The following is a 20,309-nucleotide window of genomic DNA, read 5'->3' on the forward strand; positions in this document are numbered from 1 at the left end:
GTATGGAATTAAGAAAAGCAGGAGAACATAAACAGGTGTGGATCCTGAGCTCACCACGTCCTGGATCACAGCATCACCCTCAACCTACTGGCCACACTCCTCTTAATGCATCCCAGGAAGCCATTGATCCTTGTTCTGGGTAGCAACCAAATTTGCAGCCTTATCACAGGATCAGAGGATGTTAGGGGTTGGAAGGGACCTCTGAAGATCATCAAGTCCAATCCCCTGCCAGAGCAGGACCATAGAATCTAGGGCAGGTCACACAGAAACACATCCAGAAAGGGCTGGAAAGGCTGCAGAGAAGGAGACTCCACAACCTCTCTGGGAAGCCTGTTCCAGTGCTCTGGGACCCTTACAGTCCTTCCTCAAGTTGAGGTGGAACCTCCTGTGCTGCTGTTTCCATCCATTGCCCCTTGTCCTACAACAGGGCACAAGTGAGCAGAGGCTGTCCCTGTCCCTTCCTTCCTGACCCCCAGCCCTCAAATATTGATAGACATTGATCAGATCCCTCTCAGTCTTCTCCTCTCCACACTAACCAGCTCCAGGTCTCTCAGCCTCTCCTCACCAGGCAGTGCTCCAGTCCCTTCAGCATCCTTGTAGCCCTCCCTTGGACTCTCTCCAGCAGATCCTTGTTCCTCTTGAGCTGGGGAGCCTAGAACTGGATGCAATATTCTAGGTGGGGCCTCACTAGGGCAGAGTAGAAGGGGAGGAGAACCTCCCTGGATCTGGTTAAAGGCCACATTTGAGACACACTTTGTTCCAGCTAAATGTGCAACAGTTGAGTTTATTTATCATATATACAAAATGATAATATGTATTTTACTACACCAAAGGTGATTCTTGCCCAGATATTGTGTGCTTTGTGTTTAGCCCCAGCCTTGGTAGAGTTGGAGAATGGTTGGACTCAATGATCTTGCAGGTTTTTTCCAACCAAAATGATTTTGATTCCAATTCCAGTCCTGATTCTGATTCTCTGTAAGTGCCAGGGATTACAACAGAGGCAGAGGCTCAGGCTTTAACTGCTGGATGCAGGATGTCTGTATATTTAAGGCAATTACTATTTCACTACACAAAGCTCGGTTTATTTTCCATGTCTGAACTCGATGTTCAGATAATGGGATATATTCAAAACAAAGCTCATGCAGCAAAATAAATCCTGAGGTTTGTAGTATTGACACTAATTAGAGAGCAGTGGCAGACAACACGCAAATGCTGAGCAGAGATTTTGCTATCACATCAATCAGGAAGGTGAAGATAAGCTATTTTAAAGTACTTATCAAGATCCTGTAACAGTAATGGAGTAATGACTAAGGGAGGTACCTCTGTATTGCTCAATGCTGTTGCTGATTTAGTCTCTCACTGGTGAACAGAAGTAGCAGGTCAATAGCTTGCTGGGTCTTGGCTAGGGATAAATGTCTTGGTCTTTAGTGGTAATGGTTGTTAGCTGCGAAGGTATCCAGTAAATGAGGATGATTAAATCAAAACAGCACTAAGTGCTTATCTATCTTAGCTCCTTTTGAATGGCTGTGCCAAGAACTAAGGGAGTGTGCCTTCAGAATACCCTTTCTGAAGGGATCTGAGAATGTTTGCCTGGAGCAGGATGGATTTAGACTGGACATCAGGAAGAATTTTACTATGAGGGTGGTGGAACACTGGAATGGGGTTGCCCAGGGAGGAGGTGGAGGCCCCATCCCTAGGAGACATTCCAGGTCAGGTTGTTTGGGGCTCTGAGCAACCTGCTCTTGTTGCTGCTTACTGCAGCAGGGTTGGACTAGATGACCTCTATAGGCACCTTCCAACCCAGTGCATTCTATGATTCTATGTTTAGACTGTAAAAGAGAATATTCTAAGGGACATATATTAAATATTTAGGATTATTTGGTCAAATTTCTACTGACATGAGCAGAAATTTGTCCAAATGAAAGAAATGCTTCCAGGATCTCTGTGTTTTGTCTTACCATATAACATTCTTTGGAATTTTTCCTTTATCTTACTTTTAATCTACTTTTGCTCCCCAATTTTGTATACTTAAGCTGAGCCAAATAGAAATCTCTTTTCTTTGGAGGCTTTTCCTTGGTCTCTTTTTCTTTTTCTTCTGCAGTGGGTATTTTCCCTCTACTTTTTTTGTGATCATTCTCTGTCTCCTCTTGGCTTCTGTATTTGATTTCTCTGACCTTTAAATCCTAGCCTGTTAAGCAAAGCTGGCTGGCTTTACTCCATGTTTATCTTGCAAGGATTCGGTCCCTCTCCCTAGCAGTCCTTGCCACAGTGCATTTTGAGTAAGGACCATGTATTAAATGTGCATTACCATTTTTAAACTAGGACAGGCACCAGGAGACATGATGGAAAAACCCAAACCAGAACAGATCATTTTCAAATAATCTTGATTTTTCCATAGGAAAAACCCCCAGAAGCCCCACCATTTCAGACGCAGATCTGGTGCTGGATCTGTACTCCCTCTGGCCAGCAGAGCAAACTTGTCTTCTGCTGTGTGTACATCAACCTCCAGTCTCTCAGCTCCTGGGAGAGCCTCAGGAAGCTGGGCAGAGTTCAGACCAACCACCAGTACCTCCTCTGTGTGGCTGTGTACTTGTGTTGCACCAGGAGAAGCAAGAAGAGAAGTGCATTCAGCCATTGACAGAGAGGTCTAATGCTCAGTTCATCTATCAGAACTTTGCTATGGTCTCATGGCAAATGTTTCTCTCGTTGCAGTACCTCTTTTCCATTCCTCCTCCCACTCCATTGTTCTACAGCACTATTGAGATAATGTTAAGGTAAAAATGTGGATTGTAAGACTGGGCTTGAGTCAACTCCACCTTCTTTTTTTCCTAGACTCTCTTGTTTCAAAGCCTGAATTGTAAATGGATCCAGCAATGATGGATCTTTGTGGCTCGAGATGAACTTCTGCAGATCTCAATCTCTTCCTGTACATGCAGGAGTCACGTGACATCCCATATGTAAATAAGCAAACAGACAAATAAATAACTAATCTACTTTTCTGGTTTTCTAATGCTGGAGGAGCAAATACAGAATAGTATCAACCAGAGTCCAAGTCCTTAGGTTCAAGGGTCAAAACCTTCTGTGGAACTTCAAGCAGCAGCACAGGATTTTGGTAGTATCTGGCCCCATTTTATCTATGTTCAGTGGAAAGGGAGTAAGGAAATTTAACTTTCCAACAACTGGACAGGCTTGGAGATGTGTTGTACAGCTTTCATTTGCCCATCCTTCTATCTTAACAGCTCTCCCTCGATACCTACACATTGGTGACTCTCAGCTGCTTTAGCACACAGGGGGAGCTCTCTCCTATCACATCACCCACATTCCTTCCTTCTCTATGGGGAGCCATTATTTATTTTTCCCTGGAAAGAACTGCCTGAAAGCTGCTGTGCAACTGCATGCTTTTAATGTTCTCCTTGCAAAAGCAGGAGTTGAAATCTTGCCTTTTTTTTTTAAGTAAGAGTTGCAATAAGACTGCATCCTTGTGTTGAAGGCTTTGGAAAAGAACCATCCAGCTTCAGCAAGCAATGCTCCCTAAGAAATTCTTTTTTCCTGATAAGCTGATACCCTACTGTTGCTTTAGAGACCTCATCTCTTTGGTGGTGGGATTATTTTTGATCAGCAGAATAGCAGAAATTAGGGCTGGGATGGACAATGGGAGGTCACCTGCTTCAGTATCTCAGGGAAAATACTGGAGTGTAACTTTTAACAGAAGTGAGTCCATATCAGGGTACTCATTGTTTAAGACTGTGTGTAAAAATATTCAGGAAGGAAATTATTCTCTGGGAAGCAGCTCTCTGGCAGTGGAAAACACTTAGTCTATGAAATCCAAGTTAGACTATTTTTTTGATGTTTAAAACCAAACTCCATTCCAATGCACTTTATAAATGCTAGTCCAAGTAAAATGACACTGTACAGCTTGGGTTCTGCTCCCAGCAGTCACTTCCCTTCCCATTCAGAGAAAGATCCTAACAGGTTATACATGGAGGTTTTGGAAAGCTGGTTGAGCAGTAACAAAAACTGCTCTAAATGTTTGCATTGTCACAACTGCAGCTTGAGGAAACTCTAGGCTGGCATCAGTTTTACTGAGAGTATCTTTTCCATACGGGTTTCCTCAGCAGAGAAGGGCATGACAGAGCACAGGTACTCCAAAAGCCTGTAAAAAGCAGGAGCCTGCTCTCCTCCAGCTGCCCCTCTGCAGTAGACTAAAGGAAGGTGGCTTCTTTGTAAGCCTTTCTCAGTGCTCAGGGAATATAGAACAGAATAAACAGCACAACGTTGTAGTCCTGTTCAGTGCCACTGGCAACACAGCAAAGCAGGGAGCATGCCCTGTGCCAGAGTTTCCTGCTTTTGGATGCTCTGTGTCAGAAAGTTCTCACTGCTCTGCTAAATTATACGGTATCATAGATCCATAGAATCAGAGACTGGTTTGAATGGGAAGGAACCTTTAAAACTAATGTAGTGCAACCTCCCTGCACTCAGCAGAGAGCACGTTGCTCAGAGCCCCAAACAACCTGACCTGGAATGGTTCCTGGAATGGGGCATCTCCCACCTCTCTGGGCAGCCTGGGCCAGGGTCTCACCACCCTCAGCATAAACTGTTTCTTCCTTATCTCTACCCTTAATCCCCCCTCTTTTAGTTTAAATGCATCACTTCTTGTCCTCTCACAACAGGTCCTGCTCAAAAGTCTGTCCCTAGGTTTCTGATCATCCCCTGTAAGTCCTGAAAGGCCACCAGAAGGTCTCCCTGGAGCCTTCTCTTCTTCAGGGTGGACCACCCCAACTCTCTCAGCGTGACACTTTTCCAGCAGATGGGTTCCATCATTGCTGTGGCCTCCTCTGGCCCTGCTCCAACAGGTCCATGTCTCTGCTGTGCTGAGGACTCCAGAGCTGGCCCCAGCACTGCAGGTGGGGTCTCAGCAAAGCAGAGTGAGCAGAGGAGCAGAATCCATACAGCATCTTGCCTAACACCTACAGGAAATACCTTCCTGAATTTGGGATAAGGTTTGGGTTTTTTTCACTGCATAGATCTTTCCCATTGTGATAGATGTGTGTTGTTAGTCCAGAAATAAATTGTTTTGTGCATTGCATTTAAGTCTTTCTTTCTTCCTTTCTTCCTTTCTTTCTTTCTTTCTTTCTTTCTTTCTTTCTTTCTTTCTTTCTTTCTTTCTTTCTTTCTTTCTTTCTTTCTTTCTTTCTTTCTTTCTTTCTTTCTTTCTTTCTTTCTTTCTTTCTTTCTTCTTTCTTTCTTTCTTTCTTTCTTTCTTTCTTTCTTTCTTCTTTCTTTCTCTCTTTCTTTCTTTCTTTCTTTCTTTCTTTCTTCTTTCTTTCTCTCTTCTTTCTCTCTTTCTTTCTCTCTTTCTTTCTCTCTTTCTCTCTTTCTCTCTTTCTTTCTCTCTTTCTCTCTTTCTCTCTCTTTCTTTCTTTCTTTCTCTTGTTCTTTCTCTCGTTCTTTCTTTCTCTCTTTCTTTCTTTCCCTCTTTCTTTCTTTCTTTCCCTTCCTTCCTTCCTTCCTTCCCTTCCTTCCCTTCCTTCCTTCCCTTCCCTTCCTTCCTTCCCTTCCTTCCTTCCTTCCTTCCTTCCCTTCCTTCCTTCCTTCCCTTCCTTCCTTCCCTTCCTTCCCTTCCTTCCTTCCTTCCCTTCCTTCCTTCCCTTCCTTCCCTTCCTTCCTTCCCTTCCTTCCTTCCTTCTTTCTTTTCTCTTTCTCTCTTCCTTCTCCCTCCCCTCCCCTCCCCTCCCCTCCCCTCCCCTCCCCTCCCCTTCCCTTCCCTTCATTTCTTTCCTCTCTTTTTAACTCCACTAATGAATTAAATTCTTTCTTTAGGATGATTGTCCTATAGGCCACCAGCTCGCTATCATCTACAGGTTTTAGTAGCCCCCAGTTACTTTTTTTTTTTGTGCCAGCTTCCTCAATGAACATTCTAGTTAGAATCACAGAACTGTGGGAGTTGGAAGACACCTTTGAGATCATCAAGTCCAAACAGTTGCCTAGAGCTTGCAATCCCACCACTACTGCTATGCTGCTACCACTAAACCACATTCCTCAGCACCCTCTCCACACATCTTCTAAATCCCTCCAGGGACAGTGACTCCACCACCTCCCTGGGCAGCCTGTTCCAGTGCCTGAGAACCCTTCCTGTGAAGGCAACATCCAAGCTGAACCTCCCCTGGCACAACCTGAGGCCATTTCCTCTTGTCCTGTCACTTGCTGCATGTGAGAAGAGACCAACACCCACCCGGCTCCAACCTCCTTCCAGGGAGTTGCAGAGAACCGTGAGGTCTCCCCTCAGCCTCCTCTTCTGAAGGCAAAACAACCCCAACTCCCTCAGCCATTCCTCATAAGACCTTTTGTTCAAGGCCCTTCACCTGCTTAGTTACCCTTCTTTGGACACACTCCAGCATCTCAATGTCCTTCTTGAGTTCCACATCCCCGTTAGCTCCTTCCCTTTAATCTTTCTTCAACCACTGCCTGTCTCCTCAGTAGCCACTTCCTTAGCCACAAAGTAATTCCTGCAGTATTAATGCTTTAGCTTCTCCAGTGTAGCTTGTACGTTGCCAGCTGTCAGAGAGAGCTGCTGTGTGTTTTGTGAGGTGGCTGGTTTTGATTTCTGAGATGAGGAATATCTGAGCTGGCCAATATGAGCCCAGGAAGATCTTTGATTTTTACCTCCATCTCATTTTTAGCTTTTATCCCACCTGCCATCTTTATCCTCATCCTTGACACTTCAAACACTCATTCACTGCTGACACCCTCCTTAAATTATCTAAATCACCTCTCTCCTTAGCAGGCACAGTGTTTTCTTAGTTCTCCTGTTACTTAATTTCTTATTGCTCTGTGAGATCTAACTGAGCTCATATTTTGGCAGTTCTCAGCTGATTCCTCTCCTTCTTGACCTGAAAAAGACGACTTTCCCTTCAAATATTGGAATACCTACAGGAAGCCTTTGTCGTTGGGGTACAAAGCAAACCGAACGAAACCCAAAAACAACTCTACGTGCTCCAACTCTAGTTCACAGAATCTTCAAACCCAGCCAAATCAAAATCAATTTTTGCTGGGACTCAGCTTAGCATCTCTTTTGCCCAAGGGCTATTTCCCTGCCAAGTGGCTGCTTTCACTCCCACCCATTTCAACATTCTTCAGACTATTCAAAATTCAAGTCTATATGAATCCAGTCTGCATTTATATAAACATAGGAGGTAGAAAAAGAGGTAATACCACTGATCAAACTCTAATACAGCATGCTTTGAAGAAGGAGACTGTTCTTTTTAGGCTGGATATTAAGAAATATTTCTTCACAGAGAGGGTTCTCAAACATTGGAATGGTCTGTCCAGGGCAGTGGTGGAGTCACCATCCTGGGGGGTGTTCATGCAGCACGTGGAGCTGGTGCTTAGGAACATGGTTTAGTGTTGACCCTTCAGTACTGGGTAAAGCATTGGACTGAATGAGCTTGGAAGTCTCTTCCAACCAGATGTATTCTGTGAGTCTTTCCTCCAGTTCTACCCTTAGAATTCTAAGGAGACTGTTTCAGGTAAGTGTGGAAAGGAGGGAAGTGCAACTGAGATGTCTAAAGACTTCTACCTTCTGGACAAGCAGTGGGTTTTCTGCCCTGGCTATAATTAACTTTGCAGTATCCTTCAAGAGAGTCATGATGCAAGCAAAGCATCAATTGGTAGACCCAGAGCTGAGAAATCCCTGCAGTGTACTCGCAGCATTCATGTGGCTTAGAGGTTTCCACAAGTGAAGTTGTACTTTTCCTAGACTAGTTATATAAACAGCAGGTCCCCTTTGAACAGGAGAGATTCTATAAGCAGCTCTATGCAGTGGTGCTATCAAGATCAGCAATCCCTGCTCCTTGGGAAATTGGGATGGGATAGGGAAGTTGTGTTCCCAAAAAATGAGAGCCAAAAGGGTTCCTTATGACAGCAGTTACCAGCAGCTCCCTTAGGGAATCCTGAAATACTCTAAAATTTGTTGCTAGCTTCTGTACTAATCATTTTGCTTTTTAGCTCTGGACATCCTAGGAAGATTCTGGTGGGAGTCATTTTCACCCTCATTCTGATCCTTGGTTCCTGCTGTGTTTGAACTTAGCACTAGGCAAGTTTGTAGCTCCGAAGAGCAGTGTAGGAAAACATGTTTGTACTGAAAGAAGGTGGTAGGAGGGTGAGCTTCTAGGCTGGGCAACAAAGGAAAAAAAAAGAAAAGAAACCAAGAGGAGTGAATACATCTGCAGGACAGGTCTAGTCCAGCATCTCTGTTCAGAGAGATTGTGTTGCCTGTGAGGAGTTAGCAGCCTCTACAATTACGTTGGCACTCCACCTTGGAGAGGTGAGAAGTAACAGTCTGCAGTTAATTTGCCAACAACTGGTGTTTCAGAAGAAGCCTGGAATTTATTAAAGGCCTTGGCTCGGGACAGCAAACAAGACAGGTTCAAAGCCAGTCTTTAATATCAAGTATCAAGGTTTCTGACTGTCTGAAAGAAAGACTCTTGAAAAGGGTTGAAATACTACAGACCATTGAAAAACCATGAGTAAGATTTCTCAATTAGGAATGTAATGCTAATTAGTCTCTTTTGGGTCAGCCTGGGTGGGTTGGCTAATTAGCAAAAGTAATATACCCATGTGATTGGCCTGGAGTGTGGGTGAGGTTCCTGGAAACACCAGGTGATAGTTGGTGGAAAAAAAAAAAAGGATGTGTGGGTGGTAAATCAGGACAGCTGCAGTCAGTGACTGGAGAGGGGGAGATTCATCTTCAGCAGAGTGTGCACAGAGGCTCTACACTTTCAGACCAGTTGAGGTAAGGATGAGCAAGCTTCCATAAGGTTTATTGAAAGCTTAATTTAGGATAAAATAATTTCTCTGTGAGATGGAGAGATATGGAGGTTGTGTAAGTGCTGCTGCTGTCGTGTCAAGTGGGTTGGGTGGTGTGTGGTGCTCAAGCCCCAGACCGGTTCACTGCAACAACAAATGGCACATTTGCTGCAGCCTGAGGGCATGGAGGAGACAAAGGCCCTGCAGATGTTGTTTTAACATTAAAGAGGGTGAATTTAAACTGCCAGCCTCTGTTCCCAGTATCTAAATAAAAGATGAGGTTTTGCCTACACGATATTTTACTTTTGTTTCAGTAGAAAATAGGCAATCATCCTCCCTGGGCATCCTGTGCCACTTGAAAGAGCCATGGAGGCTAGTTCATGGCCTTCTGGGAGGCTAGGAAGCCTGTCACATGGTAATCATAGTGATCTTCCTCCTAAAATATAATGTGTGCTTTCTAGCAGGAGTCACACGATCTGTTTGGTCCTCCAGAAAGAAACTCTTGGAGGTCCTTAAGCCCAGGTACTTACGGTTTCCTCCTCAGGGCACACTCTATGCATCCCACACCAGCACCACCACCAGAGACCAGGGCTCTGTCTGTGACAAGGAGCACCCACATGCCCTCAGGGCATGCAGAGGAAGGTGCCAATGCATCACAACTACGTGGTAGAATATCAAAAGAGTTGGCTCCTCTCCAGCAACTTTTCCAGCTCTCCACTCGGGGCTAATTCCCCCAGGATCCAAGGAGTTCCTGGTGTCAGTGCAAGTTGTCCCAGTGAGCTCCAATGCATTGGGTAGAAGATATCACCTATACTTACTGAATCCTTAATAGGCTTGAATGTCCACTTCTACGTGTGGGTCAGAAAAGTGGAGGAGGGACAGAAACAAAGCAGAGAAGACTTTAACCCACACTAAAGCACTTCAGTGTTTTCTGGTGGCTGTGTCTTTCCTCATGGAATTCTCCTTATCCTCATCTCCACAAGTGCTGTGTAACTTGTTAATATAAGGATCAGATGTTGCCTCATTCACTTTGTATGCATCAGTTTGGGTCCTCCTGTGGGCCTTCTGAAGGTTGGTAGGTGAAAAATTGGAGTCTGGGACCTGTCCTCTGTCCTTTTATTCCATAGCTAAAGCAGATGAAGCGCTCTGGAATGGCTGCGGTCAATAGAGTGGTGGTGTTGGTACCATATCAAAAAGTAGAACTTCTAGATTGCTGTGCAGGAGTTCACATCACTATGAGTAAGATTTATGTCTCTAGTTCTAAGATGAAATACAAATCAGGGGAAAAAACCAAACAAAAAAGCCAACCCTCTAAGCTTTGCAAGAAACACATTTAATTAATTTTCCATTTACTGTTTAATCCTTTCTGGGATGTTTCCCTCTTGACAGATGGCAATTTAATTTCTGGATCCTTAAATATAACTCCCAAGCTGTTATGTCCAAGGATTTAACATATTTCACTTCTCAAATTATTAGAGATGGGCCTAACACAAAGTTTGGATTCAAATGCTCATGTTCCCCGAGGGTGTTCTGCTCCAAGGTTTTGGTTCGGGCCCATCTTTCCCTCTCGACAAGCATACATTTGAAAAGGACACTGCCAAATAAATCTCCTGTTTTGAAAAGTTAAGTATTCCATGTGTTTCTAATAACGTGTCAGATGGAGTAGCATGAAGTAATTTCAATTATTTTTATTATTTGTCTGTGGTTTTTGCTTCCTTCTTTCGTTTTGCTTAGCAAAACAGCTAAGCCTGGGGAGTCCATCTCCCTTCCCATTTACAGGCAGTGAATCAAAGTGCAACTATCACTAGCAAAAAAAAATCCTGCTGTGCTCATGCTGCCAGATACAACTGAATGTAATTAAAGATAAACTACTCCTTAAATTCCACAAAGGTATCTGTGGAAGTCCAGTTTCTATTCAGTCTGAGCTAAAAAGAGAGAGTAGAAGCAATGAGATCCAGAAACATTCGAGGTGCTGGGAACTGAGGGAGAAAGACCTACACAAAGGGAGGTAAGATTTGGGAAGGCACTCCTTAGATCACATGCTGCAAAGGGAAAACAGGAGGGTTTTTGAAGAACTCGTCTTTGGATTAGTCCAGGATTCATAAATTGTGTCAGACAGCAACTAAATTAGAGAATATTCTCTGGAACGAATTAAAAGTATATGCACAGCCCCAGCCCATGAGGAGATCTCTGATGACAATAAAGACAAATTAGTGGAAAAACTGGAACAAAGCTACTCTAATTTTATTTTTTTTATTTATTTATTTTCTTTTTTCTCTCTTCTGTTTTCAAATGTATTTTCCAGAGTGGATCACTAAAGGAGCCAGAGCCAAACAAAATCCCACCTCAGCGACCACCACCTCAAGGTTGTTTACAGTACATTCTCGACTGTAATGGCGTTGCAGTAGGACCAAAACAAGTCCAGGCTACTTAGATAATTGAGGCTAAAATGTGAGGGGTAAAGCCAAAAAAAGAAAGAAAAAAAATAAAACAAAAAGAAAGAAAAAAAAAAAAAGAAAATAAAAAGAAAATTAAAAGAACCAACCACGCAATCTTAAAAGCAACCCTGCCAGTTCTGTTCAATTCTTTTGCATTGTTTCAGTGCTGCCCTGGACTGTGTTTTTTCTATGCAGTGTCAACTATACCGTCTGGTTGTTTTGACTCGTTCCTGTCTGTGCGTGTAATGCTTACCTACCTTTCTCTGTAAAAGCTGTGATTTTTTCAGGGCTTGTTGTCAACAGTGTACAAAGAATGTGCCTCTCTAGAGCCCAGTGCAACTGTACATGATGGATGGTTAGCCAGTATTTTTGGAGTGTTCTATATATCGTTCAGTACAGCACTGCCACAAGGTGCACATCGAACTCCTTTTGCTTACTCTGCGAGAGTGTGCACACCATACCCATAGCCTCTATTTTTTGTTTCTTCCTGCGTGTGCATGACCAATAGGTAGGTGATCCAGATCTATTTTTTAAAGCCTAGGTTAGAGTTTGCTAAGTGAGGCTTTTCATGAATCATTTTATAATGTTTGTTAAGGTTTGAGTTTGCCTTAAACGCAAAGTGGGAGTCTTAATCCTTCAGCGAACTCCGTAAGGTACAGTTCTTCCCAAGGAATATTTAAAATACCTTCTATTTTACATACTGGTATTCATATTTTTAGTAATGCTGCATTAAATTATTAGCTACAAAGCTATGTAAATGGGCCACCTATGTGCAATATCTCAGTGGAAGTGAGAGCATTTCATGCATCCGATTTCAATTCAGTAAGACCTTTTGTTGTCGTTCTGAATTAGTCGTCCGTGGAGATTTTTAATGAAAACTAATGCAAATACTTTCCAAAGTCTTACCTAAGAGCTAAATCCCAGGTTGTTTGGTGAGAAGTACCTCAAAGACTGTTAAACTTCCTGTAAGAGCTCTTTTTTCTTTTTTTTTTTTTTTTTTCTTAAAGAAGTAGATAATAGGAGATAGCAGACCCAGGTACCTTTAACCAGTTAGGGAGCTTGCCTGTTGTGAAGACACATCAGCAGATTTCTTTACCAACTCAGGTCTGTATTTTAAACCTGGAAATATCCAGATAGCTCTAAAGAAAACACAGCCCCAGCGCCATCCACATAAATAGAGTTTAAAATAACTGCTTGAAATCAAACATGCAAGAGCAGCTGAGATGCCTGACAGCTGCTAGATCTTCTGTAGGTAAATGATTTGTGATTTATTGGGTTGTCTGGGTTTTTCTTTTTCAGCATAACCAATTTATACTGTAATATGATGAGAAATGCACAGGCAGGCAGTTCATCTGTTGTGAGAAATCTAGCCCAGAATCACAAGCTACACATGGCTAGCATACCATAAAGCTTAGTTGCAAGCAAGCCACAAAGCTATAATTTTCCTGGTGAATACATACAGAGATGAGTAGTGGCCATTAGTTTAGTGCAAACAGTTTTTGTTTAAGGAGAAAACAGCCTTATGTTCTACTTCTGTTTTCCCTCCAAACACTGGGGAAAAAAAATTATCAGTGAGAAACATCATTCTTAGTGTTTCTTTTATTTGTACAAGCTGGCTGGTAAGGTGGGAATTAAGGTATGCATTATTAGCTATTTAAATGTTTGTGGTAAGTGCTACTGTTGACTGCCTATCAGTAAATGACATGAATATTTTGCTTTGGTGATCAGCATTTGTCTGGGTCAGTGATCATCCCAACGATGGCATTAGCTGGTGGGGTTTGTTTTTTGTTTTTATTCTATATTAAGAAAATTCCACTTAGAATCAGGTTCAGAAATCCTTACCTCCAGACACTGTCAAAGTGAATCCAACCACACTGCCCTGGGGTGAAGAAATGAATCTGATGACTGATTTTCTTTGAAGCAGTTGGTGTTTTTTTGCATGTAGTAGTGCAAGTATTCACAAGTGCTTCTCACACGAGTGAGCTGTGTGTGCAAAGAGGAGATGAGTGTCTCAGATAGGCTCTCAGCTTGTTGACTGTAAAGGATTTCCAAGGGCACACAGTTATTACTACATACCACAGGCAAGAAGCAAGCCAAAATGTCTCTCTGCATGCAAGCATGCTTAGGTGCAATATTGTGGGTAACAGGGAACAGATGTTTTACAGTGTAGGCTTAATGTTCAGTTTTGTTGAGTTATTTTTGGTAAAAGTTTCTTTCATGATTGTTGCCTTTTGTACAACCCAGCTGCAAGAAAGTGAGCAAATGCTGGAAGTGTGACAGCAGTATATCTTTTATGTGAAATCTCTTGTACAGCTTAATGTGCAATAAAAGAAAGTTATATCTGTCTTCAGTGTAAAGTTTCTGGCATTCCAGCCTGTATGTACAAGTGGGGGAAAGAAACCTCTCTGTTTTTCAATATTGAGTGAAAGGAGACTAATAAGAAAACCATCCTCATTAAGATGTTGCAAGCCCATGTTATCACCTTCAAATATTGCCTACAAAAGTGGTTCAAATCCATAAACAATGAAGGCACATTCCTTAACCTCCAGTACGTGCTATTTATCTTTCTACACCACAACACGCTGCTACAACTGTATTAAAACTTACTGAAGCACCAGGACGTGCTGTTCCCAGAGACACACGCACTGGAATCTCATCTAGGAAGGGGAAAGCTAACTATAATAGCAATTAAAAAGTCATGTTTTGCAGCAGCACTTCCAGATATGGAGGTTTTCTTTTAGTAGACCTGGATAGATTAATTAAATCTTTTACTTGCCCTAAAATGTCTGTGTGAGGCTTAAGACTCAGAACATCTAGCTCAGTTGTCTTCTATAACATTTGTTGGTCAGCAAAGCTCTTACCTTGACTGAATGTGGTGGGTTGAAATTACCCCCCAAATAAAATTGCCAGACCAGCTCAGTTGGTGAGCAAATTTACAAGCAGATTAGAAATATGAGATGCAACGAATAGGTACAAAACAGACAATATTTGTAGGTATTTACAATTTATAAACAGCACAAGAATGCCCCCTGGACAAACCCAGGGGGTTACCAACAGCTTCTCCCACCCTATACAAGGGAAAAAAGAAAGAGAAGAGCAGAGAGTAGCTTGTTAGTACTTAGCCACAACAAGAACGCAGCCAAGGTCAACCACAGCCAAGCATATAGCAACAGCTAGTATCTGTCAGAGTGAAGAAGCCAAAAAGAGGGAAGAGTTGGTTTATACAACTAACTTTATGTTAGTTTTCAGACCAATGGGATTATTTAGACCTTATCATTGTTGTCCCCTTTTCCATCCAATGGTAATTTATTGGCATTCTACCACTTTCCTACTCAGTCTGTGGAAAATCTTCCTAGGCGTCAGCCCAAAACTGCCACACTGAAATAACAAATCCCTCAGAATACCATCCTGCTCTTTCTTCCCCTTTACTCAGATGTCCCATGTGCCTTGTCACATGCAGGAACCCTCAGTTGTCACAACTCTCAGCCCAGAAAACCACAGGCAGACATCTGACACGAGATAAAAGCAGCGTGCCCACCCATATCTGCCCACTGCTATCTGACACAGCACTGTTTCAGTCAGAAAGCAGAAAAGGGAAAGGAAAAAAAAAAAGAAAAAAGCCCTGTATGATGATGCAGCATCTTTCAGCCATGGATTTCACAACCTAAGTCTCTACTGCACGTTGTAGTTTTGCACTTGATGCAGGATTGTGCCAGTAGACTTCCTTCTCAGTGGAAAGGCCTCCTTGGTAAAGAGTTAGTAGCGATTCCCTTGTGTTTGTTGTGATGTTCTTCACTAAAGGGTTAAATGAGCTATCAGCAGACTTTATCATTAGCTAGGAAAATTGAGTATAAAGTTGTTTTACTGCTAGAAGGGTGAATCTAAGAGAAATATTACAGAAATAATGTGAAAGCTTTGGAGGAACAAAACTGCAGTAACTCCAGGGAAGCTGATAGCTGTATTGCTGAAATAGTTATTGCTGGTGAATTCACTTAGCTCACAGCTTCTCCTTGAGCTGGGCCAAGGTTATACTGGGTGTAACTATTGATGTGATTTGAAGGCAGCACCACTCACTACTGCTGGGATAAATTTGGTACTGCTTGTAGGGGCTGCAAGCAAGTTCCTAATGTCCCAGCTGTGATTAGTAGTATTGCCTATGTGAAACTGCGCTCCATATTCATAGAGTTTTGCCTCAGACGTAGAGTTATTCACGTTCAAGGATGATTTTTATAGTGTTGGATATGAAGTCTAGTTGAGAATTCTTTGACACTATAACATTATGAAGTTTTTCTTGTACTGAACCTAGGGGGCCCAGTGCAACCCCAAGGGATGCAATCACAAAGCCAGGAGCCATTGCAGCCCCAGCGCATGTACCCCCCTGGGCAGGCAGCAAAGCCCTCGGCTTCCCAGCCGCAGCGTCCGCCTGGACCTACAACTCAGCAGCCACGGCCCCAGGCTCAAGGTCCTCCCAGCACCAGATTATCAAAGGAAACTGAGCCACAGCCTGCTCCACAGCCTGCTCCACATCCAGCTCCACAGCCTGCTCCACAGCCTGCTCCACAACAGAAGCCTCAGTCTCATCCGCAGCTAAAGTAAGATTTGCTTTCTTCGTTTTCTTTTCCCCTCCTAACGCAGATTTTGTTGTGGTGACTGTAAGGTGGGAGGTGGTCTAACATTCAGGAGAAGATGTGCACGTGTGCCTGAGTCTAAGATGAGGTTAAACGTTTCAAAAAGCTTTCTTCCTGGGTTATGTTTGTGAGAGGCAGTATCATTACTTACATCCTAAGCACTACACAGAATGTCATTTCATGGTTGTGCAATGCCTGTCCCAACTAGGTCTGAAAACACATCACCTTCCTCCTGTTTGTTTTCTCCTCTTGATGTCACTGACTCATGATCTGGGTGTGCTGTAAGCCTGCAGAGAAAAGAGGAAGTCTTATCTCTTTGAACTTTTAACCTCGCAGTCACTCAGACAGCAGATTCCAGATTCAAGAGGCCTAACTCCCAGACAGCCCCAAGGAACATGCCAGGCAGTTGCTGACAGAAGAGGGTTTGGTCACTCTTGGTTCATGGCTACTGAGCATATGGCATAAGAAATTCAGGCCCTTTCCAGAGAGGGCTGCAGGACTTGCAAAGAACGCTGCCTGATGTCCCACCCTAGGAATCATAGAATGATAGAATTGTTTCAGTTGGAAAAGACCGTTGAGGTCCTCAGATCCAACCATCAGCCCAACACCACCATGGCCATTAAACCATGTCCCAGAGTTCTATGTCCACATGGTTTTGAACACCTGCAGGGATGGTGACCCCACCACTTCCCTGGGCAGCCTGTTTTGATGACCACTCTTGCAGTAAAGACATTTTTCCTAATACCCAACCTAAACTTGCCCTGATGCAATTTGAGGCCATTTTCTCTGATTCTATCACCTGATACTTACTACAACCTCCTTTCAAGGAGTTTTGGGAAAGCAAGAAAAGTCTCCCTTCAGCCTTCTCTTCTCCAGAATAAACAACCCCAGGTCCCTCAGCAGCTCCTCACCAGCCATGTTGTCCAGGGCTTCGTTGCCCTTCTCTGGACCTGCTCCAGCACCTCAATGTCCATCTTGTAGTGAGTGGCCCAAAACTGAACCCAGTACTCAAGGAGTGGCCTCACCAGTGCCCAGTACATGGAATATTCCACAACACACAGCCTGATCTTTTGAGGCTGTATCTAACCAGCCAAGTGCTCCAGCAAAGAGTGTGCAAAGGGTCTGCAGCTAGATCCCCTCTCATAGCTTGAACAGAAACCATGGGGAAGGCACTAGCACTGATATGCTGTTTCCCAGCACATTCTCCTGACATGGATAGGGTCACAACCACATTCTGCTTACTTTGATACATACAGAGATGGCCAAAGAGTCTTTGCTTCACCCAAGTAACACAGAGCCTCCTTTTTTCACCCACTCACATGCTGATACTAGTGTGAGCCCGTCCTGAGTCCTCACCTGAGCACAGCACAGTGAAAAAGCTGTGTTAGGGGACAACAGGCAAAGGTGAGGAGATTTTTCTTTGCCTTCCTGGAAGAGTGCATTTTGTGATTCTGTTTTAGAATCTTAGAATCATAGAATTGTCAGGGTTGGAAGGGACCTCAAGGATCATGCAGTTCCAACCCCCCTGCCATGGGCAGGGACACCTCACACTAGATCAGGCTGCTCACAGCCACAACAGAAATCACAAAACTCGAATATAGTTCAGCTGTTCTTCAAGTGTGTGTGTGGAGAATATGGAGGTCAGTTGCCTTCAGCAAGATGGAAACCAGTTTGTCATTTGAAACTTAACTTCTGACACTGAAGAGAAGCAGCTCAGAAGAGGTACAGAGAAAGCTGCTTTCCACCTTTCTCCCTTTAATTCCTTGTTCAAATCTAGCTTCATCTTTCTCCTCTTCAGATGGAAGGGAATAGTGTCTCTTTAAAACAAAACAATTAAAAAGGGAGGAATGAAAGCTTTTAAGATGCAAATGAAATGAAAGCTTTTTTAGAGTGGTTTTTCTGACTTTTAAGAGGCAGTTTTAGGTCCACACCAAGACTCAGATCTCCTGCCTGTAGGATCAGCTCCATTTGCATGTGTATGCTTTGTATTCACCCACATGCTGTTGCCTAACCTGTATGTACATGTTATTAATCTGTGAATAAATATTTAATTAGGCTACTTATTGTGTTACTAATCAAGTCAAGTGCTGCTTCCCACCCTCCCTCTTTCAGTGAGTACAAACAAACATTTATCAGTCTATTCTCATTAGCACAACTATAATTTATGAAAAACCTAAACTGCCTCGAGCACTGCTTGCTGTACTTTATGAGTTTAGAGGTGGAGAAGCTGCAGACCGTGCAGAGTGCAAGGCAATCTGAATAAGAAAAGTGTTTCAGTTTTCACTCTAACCAAAACTAGAATCCTATTGTTGTGATGAGATTAAAATTGAGTCAGTTCACTGCTTTTACTAATGCCTGGGTGTCTCTGTAGAAAGATTACAACTCGTTAATGTTGTCTATCTAAATTCAAGCCTACTTCTTAAATATTCTTTTATCTGACAGGCCATGAATTAGTTTTAAACTTCAGATTTGACTTTTTTTTTTCTTTCCTTCTTGTGTATTGTTTTACTCATGCTTACAGAAACTTATAGTATGGTTAAATGATGGTAGTAAGAACAGAAGAGCATTGCTAGGCTAACTGTTTATAGGCAAGAAAAATTCTGTGAGTTGGGGATTTTTATTTTTTTTGCAGATGCAAAGGGTCATTAAGCCTCCATTAAGGATCAGATGTCTGAGATATTTATACAGAGAGAGAGAGAGCACATTACCACTTTAGGATTCATTCTTCAAACCCTTGCCAATATACCTAATTTTTTTTTTCTTTGTGCATACCTGTTTGCAGCCTTAATGAGCACATTTATTAATCATCCTGTGCTGGGTGGTGGTTTGGGTTGAGCAGGCAGACCTGCTTATTCCTCAAGTTCTAATTTACATCATCCAATGTACTGGAATGTTTCAGATCTGTTAAATAAAAAGCAGTGCATCCTCTAACAAAACAAAAACAAAAACAAAACCGAGATGGTCCTACTCCTCAAACCCCAGCACATGATCACCATGTAAAGTTGAGCAAGCTGGATAGTAGGACATGGCAGAGGGATTGGGACTAGATGAAGGAACGGATTTAAGCTTGAGGAGGGGTGATTTAGACTTGGTATTAGAAAGAAATTCTTTCCAGTGAGGGTGGGGAGCCACTGGAACAGGTTGCCCAGGGAGGCTGTGGATGCTTCCTCCCTGGAGGCATTGAAGGCCAGGTTGGACAAGACCTTGAGCAACCTGGGCTGGTGAGAGGTGTCCCTGGGCTGGTGGGAAGTGTCCCTGCCCATGGCAGCAGGGGGGTTGGAAGTAGATAGCCCTTAAGGTCCCTTCCAACCCAAAACATTCTCTGCTTCTATGATCTTTGAGGTCCCTTCCAAGCCAAACCATTCTGTGATCCTGTGTGGTGTTGCAGCAGCTTTGTCTGCTGCGCCTAACCCTGTAGCTTGTGTTGAACACCTGTTCTGTTCACATGCAAACTGCCCACATCCTGTGGACATCTTTCCTTTCCTCCTGACTCACACAAGCTGCAGGTGGATGGGAGCCAGTAGGCCATATGACCATACAAAACTGTGTTGTGTTTTTTTGTCTTGCAGCAAGTCGCAGTCTCTGACAAATGCCTTCAGTTTCACAGAGTCCTCCTTCTTCCGATCGTCTGTGAATGAAGACGAAGCAAAAGCTGAAACCATTCGAAACTTGAGGAAATCCTTTGCCAGCCTCTTTTCTGACTAGCCAGCTCTGTCTAAATGCACCTTGCATATAGTCTGAAAACTCTGTGAATGTTTCCTAGGTTTTGTTCTCCCTGTGGCAGTGCCCTGCTCTACTGTGCTCACTGTTGTATTAAGCAATATGTTAAACATACACACAGAAAAGAAACAAAAAAAAATTTCAAAAAACCCAACCCGCCCAAAAAATTTAAAAAAAAAGACCAAAACAAACAAACAAAAAAAGAGACAAAAAAAAATAGAAGAAGGACTTTGCTGAGGTACCATTCAGGAACATGTGTAAAGATGGATAAAGAAGGAAGGGTTCTCCTGCTACCACAGAATGCCAAGTTCTAAGGTCCTTACCCATTGTAATATTGTGGCCTTACTGTGACTGAACTATATAACCCTATTTCAGACTCCTTTGTAGAGCTGTGTTAATAAAGCAGTGAGGAATGGGTCTCTCCTCGCTCCGCCCATTCCCAATGCGTTGCAATGCATGTGCATTTCATGTGTAAATGTTTTGTACTGCAAAAGTAGAGTCTTGACTTGTTCCTGCCTCCCCCATCCAGGAGGCAGTTCACGCTGACCTTCCTGTTCAAGCCACATGAGCAACGTGAGAAATTGAAGCGGTTTCTTCCTCCTTATACAATCTTCCCATCAGCTGGTTGTAGACTTCTGATGTATTGCTGGGAGTTATCAGTACACTGAACTTAATGTCCTAAGTAGAGTGTGTATGTACTACTGTATCTCCACGTGTC

The 20,309-nt window shown here is 43.1% G+C and overlaps 1 protein-coding gene across 1 annotated transcript in view; it reads left to right on the forward strand.

Moving 5' to 3' along the window:
* Positions 1-19,576, forward strand: part of SYN2 (synapsin II) — a 246,843-nt gene extending 227,267 nt beyond the window's left edge. The window contains exons 11-13 of the mRNA XM_054387663.1: positions 11,111-11,171; positions 15,550-15,835; positions 19,441-19,576. Of these exons, the coding sequence (XP_054243638.1) occupies positions 11,111-11,171; positions 15,550-15,835; positions 19,441-19,576 (483 nt within the window). The remainder of the gene's footprint in view (positions 1-11,110; positions 11,172-15,549; positions 15,836-19,440) is intronic.
* Positions 19,577-20,309: the final 733 nt, after the last annotated feature.

Source organism: Indicator indicator, chromosome 15 (genome assembly GCF_027791375.1).
Source record: "Indicator indicator isolate 239-I01 chromosome 15, UM_Iind_1.1, whole genome shotgun sequence".
Classification (NCBI taxonomy): Eukaryota; Metazoa; Chordata; class Aves; order Piciformes; family Indicatoridae; genus Indicator; species Indicator indicator.